Here is a 9899-nt window from a genome sequence, read left to right on the forward strand (position 1 = left end):
TTTCCTGTTTGTAATTATTATTTATTTTCCTTTCACAGGCTAACTTTTCCCCAACATATTATTAGGTGTACAAATTTAGGTGTACAAATCATTGAACTGTAATTTTAAATATTTTAAGATTTCTTTAGATTAGTTCCAGTTTTTACTTTAATTCTGACTAATCTTATTTACAGTTGAATTATCAGCCCCGCTGAATTATTAGCCCCCCTGTTTATTTTTTTCCCCAATTTATTTTTAATGAATATAATATTTTTTCAACACATTTCTAAACATAATAGTTTTAATAACTCATTCCTATCAACTGATTTATTTTATCCTTGCCATGATGACAGTAAATAATATTTGACTAGATCTTTTTCAAGACACTTCTATACAGCTTAAAGTGACATTTAAAGGCTTAACTAGGTTAATTAGGTTAACTAGGCAGGTTAGGGTAATTAGGCAAGTTATTGTATAATGATAGTTTGTTCTGTAGACTATCGAAAAAAATATATAGCTTAAAGAGGCTAATAATGTTGACCTTAAAATGTTTTTTTTTTTTTATTATTATTATTAAAAACTGCTTTTATAGCCAAAATAAAGCAAATAAGCTTTTCCTCTGAAGAAAAAATATTATCATACATACTGTGAAAATCTCCTTGCTCTGTTAAACATAATTTGGGAAATATTTAAAATGACAAAAAAAAAATAATAATAATAAAAAAATCAAAGGGCTAATAATTCTGACTTCAACTGTATTTGCACAAATCTAATATTGTAAAGCACCCTACGTAATAAGTAAAATTATATGATGTTGCATTAATTTATGCTGAACTGTATGTAAAAAAAAAAGGTTAAAAATAAAACAATCTACAGCAGGCTCTTAGAGGAACACAGGCTTCTTCTGCAGTGATTGAAAGTTTTCTCCAGTAACCCCAGCAAGCCTCCACAACAAATACTGAAAAACTGTTTTCTGACTAGAGCGAAACTGCTCATACCAGCAGCAGAAAGTCCGCACAGGTGCTGATTTATTGTGTTTTGCTTTCAACTGACCCTTGAGCTACCTCTAGTACTAATGTTTCTTCTAGAATTCTTCTAGTCTTTATACTGATAAAATAAATAAAGAAAGAAAAAGTCCAACCAGTATGAAGTGGATTATGGACTTTTATTGTCTAAATAATACAGGACTGGATCAAATTCAGAAGCATAATGATTTTAAATGTTTTTAATGAATTCTCTTCTGCTCATCAGTGATGCATTGATGCGCGCAAATGTGTATTAAAAGTAAATTAAGATGATTAAATAGTACTACATGTTTAAATATATGTTTTCCATTGCAATACTATTTCAAATGCAATTTAATTCTGTAAAATAAGGAGGCATGATTTTCTTTTCTTTATCTTTCTATTTATCGAAAAATCCAGAAAAAAAGTTTTCATGAAAATAAGAACTAATATTAATTCCAGAGAACAAATAATAAATGTCAACTGACATGAGACAAACAAAAAATATAAACAATAAATAGAAATTAAATGAAAATACATTTTGAATACATTTAAAATGGACAATAATAAAATATAATGTAATATAATATAATATAATATAATATAATATAATATAATATAATATAATATAATATAATATAATATAATATAATATAATATAATATAATATAATATAATATAATATAATATAATATATTGGAGTCACATTTTATCATGTTGCTTTTTCTAAACTATTTCATATTCTGTACCATTCAGGCCAAATACTGCTTTGTGATAAAACTGTCTCTAAGTGCTCATCTAGGATCAGTTTCTGCCTCCCAAATCCATACCTTAACTATTAGTCGAATGAAGAAAAAAAAAAAAGCTTACTCCAAATCAGCGTCTGCAAAGAAACGTCTCAATATTACAGTTTTTTCAATTGCTTTGCTACAAATTTCAAAACCCTGATGTCAATATTCAAAACTCTAGACACAAAACTCTAAACAATCATTACTTTATACTTGTATACAAGTAGGGATTTAACGATTCACCTGATTCACAATTCAATACAGTTTAAGATACTAATCTCACAATTTAGTCACAATTTTTTTTAACAAAACGGAGTCCAATTTAAGGTGAACAAGAGCCCTTTTTTTCTCAAATGCTGCACTTTTTTCCCTACAAAATAAAATCTTCTCTGCAATAACAAAATTGGAATTTTAAAACAAAATCCAAATAAAATGTGAATACTAACTAACAAACATAAACAAACTAAAACTTTGACTGTGCAGCTACATTTAAAAATTTAAAAGGAATTCCAAATCAAAAATGAACAATACAAACTAAAGAAGGCTCTTTAATACAAACAAACTAAAAAACTGCTGCCCCACCTCTTGCTCACCGCTCATGCGCAGGTAAAGCAAGTATGCGCCTGTAAACACAGTGCTCCTCTGTTCAAAACATGTATCGCGATTCATTCAACATTAGTACTGAATTTGAATCGTCACATATCTGAATCGATTTTCAACTGACTCACTGTGAATCATTACATACCTACACATAAGCATTTGAAAAAAAGAGTTAAGAGTTTTGTAAAAATGTGCAATTTTGGCAATGTTTGGGAATTTTGAAAACTGACACCAGAGTTCTGAAATTTGTGGCAAAACAATTGTAAAAAAACCTGTAAACAATCCAATGTAAAATCCACAAGATAAAAAGCCTAATATTATTTACATACAGTACTCAACTAACTTAAATCATCTTCAGGAAACAATGATTGAAGAAAATTAACGTTCAGCTATGCCGATAGAGCAAAAAAATTAATATTCAGGTTGTCGTTTCAGCAGAAGTTGACAGAGGAGAAAAAAAACATTCCTCACGTCTTATTTCTTTCATTAGGACTCACACATAAATGTCAACACAGATAACGTCCTATTCCTGCAAGCTGGCTGACATTAAATGACACCCCTGCACAGGCTTTTATATTGCTTTCTTTGCAAAGTGATTTTTTTTTTGCAGGCAGAATCTTTTCCTTTTCTTGCCCGACTCGTATACAGCTACGGTTTCCATTCTAAGCGATGAATTAAAATGCAGGGAGTGTCCTGAAAGTCTGCGAGTGGAGGAAGACATGAATGAGTAGTAAACGTGAGGGATTTACTCTCAGCTGTGCTCAGACTTCTTGACATTATTTGATGTCAGATCCAAAACCCCTTCCAAAATAAAAAAATACTGCCCTAGATTCACTTTCTTCAATGAAAAAGTGACATTTCTAAATATCTAATTCAACGAAAATGATGAAGATTCACGTTCGGAGCTGCTGATGAATCAGAAATGAGGCATTAATATAAAAACTGTATATTAAAGCAAAATGATTCAGACTTTCTTTTATTTGCACGCTAAAATTAGGTCATCTCTCGCAAGATACGAACGATAATTCAATGCTATCAATTCAGCGCATGGCCATGAGTGATCTTAATATAAGGAATAGCTCGCTCAAAATTGATTAAATCAGTAAATAAAAAAAAAATGGAGTCATGTGAAACTCTTTCTTTCTTATACAGACTAATGCACTTTTGAATTCGAATAGCACTTTGTATAATAATTTGAGTTTTCAAGCAGTAAAAGGAGCTTAATATACCATTATAAAAGTGGCTCAAATGACTCCTGCAAGGTCATTTGTGGCATAGATTGAAATCAACGTATCTGTTCAGCTGAAAAACGTAGTCATTCAGTCATTATGCACTCTTCTTAGAGTTTTTTCAGTGCCTTTCTTTCCTTTTTGCTTTTTTATTAATCAGAGAATGTGAAATGTACTGTATGCCTGATGTCCTGGTGGTAAATGATAGAAGCAAGCCAAAATGTTAGATATTATTTAACGACAATCCTGTCTATGGCAATTAGTCTTTAAGCATCAACTGCATTTTCAATGGCTACACAGAAATAGTCACAGAAAGTCAGTGACAGAAATGAAGCATTTTGCTCAATTCCATTTAAAAAAACCAATAATAAATCAATTGTTGTTTACTGTATGTAACTAACAACTTATATTGTTAGGTTTTTTTATTTATATTTTTAATAAACAGATATTATTTTGGTCACACTTAACAATGAGGTTGCATTAGATAATGTATTTACTAACATCAACTAATTATGAACAATACTTGTAGAGCATTTATTAGTCATAGTTCAACATTTACTAATGCATTATTAGTTATAGGCTATCCAAACACACGTCCTATTCTTATGCTCCATATGGTAATGCATATGTCTCCAAAACCTGACAGGTGGACAAATCTAACCTTGTTTTTATTAAAACAAATATAAATATGCATATAATAAATAATACTACTGATAATATTAACATTATAATAAAAATCCAAATTGTCACGAATAAACTGATCAAAAGCTCTCTGGACATGAAGAAGGCATGGTGGTAGTGTTTTTTTTTTTTTATCTATGTAGTAAATAATAATTTCATTTGAAATCCTTTTTTTCACATGTAAAGATATTTGTGTATTGCTGTTCATCCTGTGTTTATTAAGCAATGTCTAAGTGTTTGGACCTGCATAGGTGCATAACTAACGAGCTCTGACTTTAGACAAGGGTTTAATTGGTCAATGATGTGGTCAACTTCAGTTCCTTAAAATAGCAACGCACCAACAATGCGCCTTAACACACCTCCTTTTTAGAACTGAACACTCATGAGTCCACAAAGTGGCGCCAATGGATTTGCTATTTAAACAACGTGGTGCAAAACATGAAAATTAGTGTTACGCTGGTCTAAAAATAGCAACTAATCGCACCAAATACGTCTTGTGCCTTATTGCGCCGGGTGTATGATAGGACCCTATGCGTGTTGTTCCTTTTTAAAAGCCTCTAGTGTAAAGATGAATGAAGTAATGAGTGAAAATTGCTTAAACTCATCCACATATCTGCCACATTATTGATCTGTCGCACACATAATTATTTGCCTCAATTAAGTGTTATGTTTTATCTGTCTAAACTTGTAACAATGACATATGACAATGAACTAGATTATAGAGAACTAAGTTTGCAAAATAACAGAAAATGTACTGGCAGCTTATTACCAGGTTTTTGTTATGTAATTTACAACACCATCCCGGACAATATATCACTTTAAACAATAAATAATGTCAATAAAAGTAATTTTTTCAAACATTTCAATATCAAAAACCTTTTTGTGAGCTTAACGCTGATCAATATTCACTGATTTGTATCCCCCAATATATAAAAGAGTGCAATCAGGACATGTACTCAAGAATTCTCCTTAAGAAATAAGAGTATGAAGATAGAACAACAGCAGGGCGATGATTAAAGCCCATAATAACAGTGTGTTCATTTTAGATGAGCTTTCACTTTAAGAAACATAACTAGTAACATTGCCAACATGAGTAACAATTTCCAGCAAACCACATTGCAACATAAGGGAAAACTTCAATACAGGAAGAAAACAGGAATTGAGATTATATAAAGGTAAACATTACCTTTTGAAGAACGAAATTTCCACAAAATGGAGGGTTCGGGTCGTCCGATGGCCAGACACATGAGGCTTACGTTACTGCCCTCGTTCACTGAAACATCGGTGGAAACGTTTACAATCCTGGCAGGAACTGCAAAAATAAATAAATAAATAAAGAGAGAGAAAACTTAATCATAGATTAGCAAACATTTCTGCATCGTTAGTACCCAGAGGGTGTTTTCAAGATATTGTTTAACTGGCTTTGATCAGAATGAGTGTATTTTTTTTATTTCATTCTTTAGGGAGGATTCAGATGTGTAAAGCTGAATCATGTTCACTTATGCAACTTGCAAGAAGAAGCTGAAAGTTACATCCACATTTTCTGCATTCCCTGGGAAATTCTTATGCAAAAGTCTTGCAACCACTTTCCAGGGCATATCGTTATTCATATTTTATTGGGTTGTGTGATTTTATAAAGAAAAACAAACTCGGATCAAGCAGTTTAAAAAAACAGATGAAGAACAAAACAAAGCAGTATAGTGTAAACAAACAAGTCACTATATTAATTATTTTCTGTTCTTTGTGGTGACAACTTTTATCCTTTCAAAAGAGTGTAATATTTATATTATGTTTGAAAAAAAAAAATCCTTGTGTCATTCATCATGTCCTTTGAGACTGGTTTATCTATTATTTTTGTAATGTGAACACTGCGAGTTTGGATTCCATGACCTGTTGTTAATAAACATTTTACAAGTATTAATTTTACACTCATAGATACAGGACTTGTACTTATAACTTATCAGCAATACTATGTAAGCATCAGTGAGAAGTACCAGCATTTTACATGGCCATGATGAAGGTGGCATCTATCAGTTATTATAAGTAACTCTTCTCATAAGTTCCCTGTCTTCCCTTAAAATATGTACACCGTAAAGTTTACAGTGTAAACTGTTATTTACCCTTACAAAATAGTGACCTGCATTTACAATAAAACTGGTTAATCTCTTATCTCTAAAGGGCTCTTGAAAACCTTTGATAAATTTAACCTAAATCCAAAACAATACCAATTATTCTCTTAGGACAACTTTTCAAACTTGTTTTATCCAAATGATGACTATACTAGATATACTAGATATCCCATATCACCAAAGGTCATAGCAAATGCAAAATTCACCTCAATCAATTGTATCTATTGCACAAGTAATTGAATTCAATCTAAAAATTGAGCGTGGGAGGGGGAAATCATCCCTCGAATAAACTTTAGTGTGTGACTTGACGCAGTGCTCTGTGTTTGGTGTAAACCTAGCAAAAAAAAAAAAACCTTCTCATTTCTTTCACTTTTTTTCTGTGATGTTGCTCAATAGTGCGCATGAGCAAACACTGGGGTTGCAGTGATTGCTCATGGGAGTTGTGGTTTCGTAAAGTCGCATTGCAATTAGTTTATATTTCACATGACTTTTAAGAAAACTTCAATATCAATATTATACTCAACCAAGTAATAATGCCAAGCCCTGGTTATAAGTAGAAGAAATATGCACACACGTCAGAGCAAATGAGCAATTCCAGTATTATGGATGTGACATTTGGAGTAAAAACCTAAACATAAATTCAAAGAGAAAGTATATGTTAACATTATATTGAAACATCTGTTTATATTTTGCAAAACTATTGATCAGACAAATATCAATCTGTAAACATTTTTCACATGTGAAAATATACGTGTTATGGAAAATTATGAGAATTAAAGTAGAAATTATGTGAATTAAACTGCCCAACCTAAAACAAACAATGCTAATCAAAAGGATAAGAGTTGGCTCACTGTACAAAAAAAAAAAGATTGCCACTTGTGTGACTTTGGTATATTAAATATCATTGCTTAAAAACATAAGGGCCACAAACAGGGCTTAGATTACGCCAGTACTAGGCCTTAGTTAAATTAGGCTAATTAAGCCACATTTATAAAAATGGCCTTAGAGAAATACATTAATGGTGTGCACCTGGAGACAAAAAAATGACACTGACGTATTTTAAGACATCTCACCGCAAGTTATTTTGAGTTGAGACAGCTCAAACATGCACTTTAATCTCGACTAGCCTTAACCCTTGTTTGTGAAACCGAGGGTAAGACTTTGAGTATTTTTGAGTACTGTCAAATACAAGCCAACACAATAAACTTGGAAAGGTTTACGCTATTTTTGTGAAAACTTAATATTTATCATGGCAAGGTTGACATTTACATGGAATTGCTCTTATCCAAACATCCCAAGAGCCCCAAAATCACCTCAGACCCCCCGGGGTTAACAATATACTATATAAACAATCAACAATACACTACAATACACTTAAAACACTAAAACTGTACACTACAATTCTGACACTGATGGAAATTGCTTTCAAATTCCGTCCAATTTTCAAAACCCCACTGAAACTTAACTGACTAATTTGTCCATTTCTCCACAGATAAACATTTGTGCGGCCCATCAGAAAAGCGCATTATCTTCTCAGCATTGCTCACGGCCTCCTGATTGACGTGATGAGACGAGCAGGTCACGCTCTGTTAAGGTAATGTTGTTTATAACCAGCCTGAAAACTGAAAGTGGCATCCAGACAGTCTGCCAGTCGGTTTGACTGTGTTCCATGTTTCAGTCTGAAGAAACCAGCCAGTTGCTATCGCTCAGAGATATTATTTAGCCGCCATCATATCAGGCCTGCCTCATACGCCACAGTCTGCTATCTGTGTTTGCTGGAAAAGTAAATCATTTATGGTAAAAATTCTGTTTACTGAAGTTTTAGTGAGGCATCCGAACAGGCACAGAAGACATTTCTTAAGGGATGCGACACACACACATACACACACACAGGTGCATAAACACACACTCCAATACGCCTTAATAATTGATCTGCAAAAGAAGCACAAAAACAGCTGCCAATACTGATACTGAGGTCAGAGACTCTCTGCAATTTTCTTCTGCCGATCCGCTTAATATTTAGCACATTACCAGCAGTGACTCAGACAAACGTGTAATGGAAAACATAAATTAATTTGCTTTCAAATAAATCCGGTTAACCACGTAAGGCGGCAGTGTATGACAATATTGTGTCTTATCTATCAAATCATAACAGCAGGGGAAAGTCCTGATGGGACTAATTAATTTTTTTTTTACTCCAGAACAATCATTTTCTGCCTGTAATAAAATTGAAAATACTTCAAAAGGACTAGTTTTATGATTTTGTGTGTGTGTGTGTGTGTGCGTGTGTGTGTGTGTGTGTGTGCGTGTGTGTGTGTGTGGTAGAAGGTTGAAACATCAAAACTTTCCAAACTGAAGTTTTTAAATGTATTTGTGCTGATGTCAGTATTGAAATTGAAATATAAATAATACATATCAAAATGGAATTTATTATTCATTATGTATATTAATAAACAAAAAAAAAATCATAAATAATCATAAATAATATCATATTAGGATATATGTTGTTTATTTTGGCATTTTATTGGTGGTTTAGTGCACTTAAAAACTTAAAACTAAAGCTGAAGCATATAATACATTAAATATGTTATTATGTAATATATATTATGTAATATATAAAACAATGTTAAGTTAAACAAAGGTAGTAACAGGATATTTTTGAAGAACATTTTTGAAAGACCAAAAAAATACAAGCAGAATTTTTAATAGCATAAAACCAAAATTTTAAATTTTATATTAAATATTTAATTAAATAAATGTAAATTTCTAAAAATAAAATAAAACTAAATGTTTTTTCCAGAATCATATTTCATATGAATATCAATTTTAAGTTAAGAAAACTCTAAATAACTAATTTAAAATAATAAATATTCATTCATTCAATTTTTTTATTTTATTAATAAAATAGCAAGAATAAATTATAGAAAACAATTTCCGTGTTAAAAATAAAATGTAAATAATATATATATATATATATATATATATATATATATATATATATATATATATATATATATATATATATATATATATATATATATATATATATATATATATATATATATATATATAATTAATTATTCATTATGCATATTAATTAACTGTTGGAATCAAACAAAAACTATAATCTTAAATAATCCTAAACAATATCATATTAGGATCTATACTGTTTATTTGGGCATTTTATTGATGGCTTAGTGCTTCAAATAAATTAAAAAAAATAAAACCGAAACAGATAATATATTAAATATTTTATTAATACATATAAAACAATGCTAAGTTAGAAAAAGGTAGTAACGGTATATTTTTAAAGTATATTTTTGAAAAAAAATATCAAATACAAGCAGAATATTTATTAGTGTGAAACAAAAATGTAATTAAATTAATGTACATTTCTTAAAATAAAATAAAATTACATAAAATGATAAATATTTTTGGAGTATCTCACGAATATTCTAATGAATATCAAAGTTAAGAAAACATTAAATA

The 9899-nt window shown here is 30.6% G+C and overlaps 1 protein-coding gene across 2 annotated transcripts in view; it reads right to left on the reverse strand.

Annotated features, from left to right (window-relative positions):
• Window positions 1–9899, reverse strand: part of opcml (opioid binding protein/cell adhesion molecule-like) — a 311495-nt gene that overhangs the window by 67798 nt on the left and 233798 nt on the right. For both annotated transcript variants that reach the window (XM_056467602.1, XM_056467601.1), the window contains one exon: window positions 5468–5593. In XM_056467602.1, coding sequence (XP_056323577.1) covers window positions 5468–5593 — 126 coding nt within the window. The remainder of the gene's footprint in view (window positions 1–5467; window positions 5594–9899) is intronic.

This window comes from Danio aesculapii, chromosome 10 (genome assembly GCF_903798145.1).
Source record: "Danio aesculapii chromosome 10, fDanAes4.1, whole genome shotgun sequence".
In the NCBI taxonomy this organism is placed as follows: Eukaryota; Metazoa; Chordata; class Actinopteri; order Cypriniformes; family Danionidae; genus Danio; species Danio aesculapii.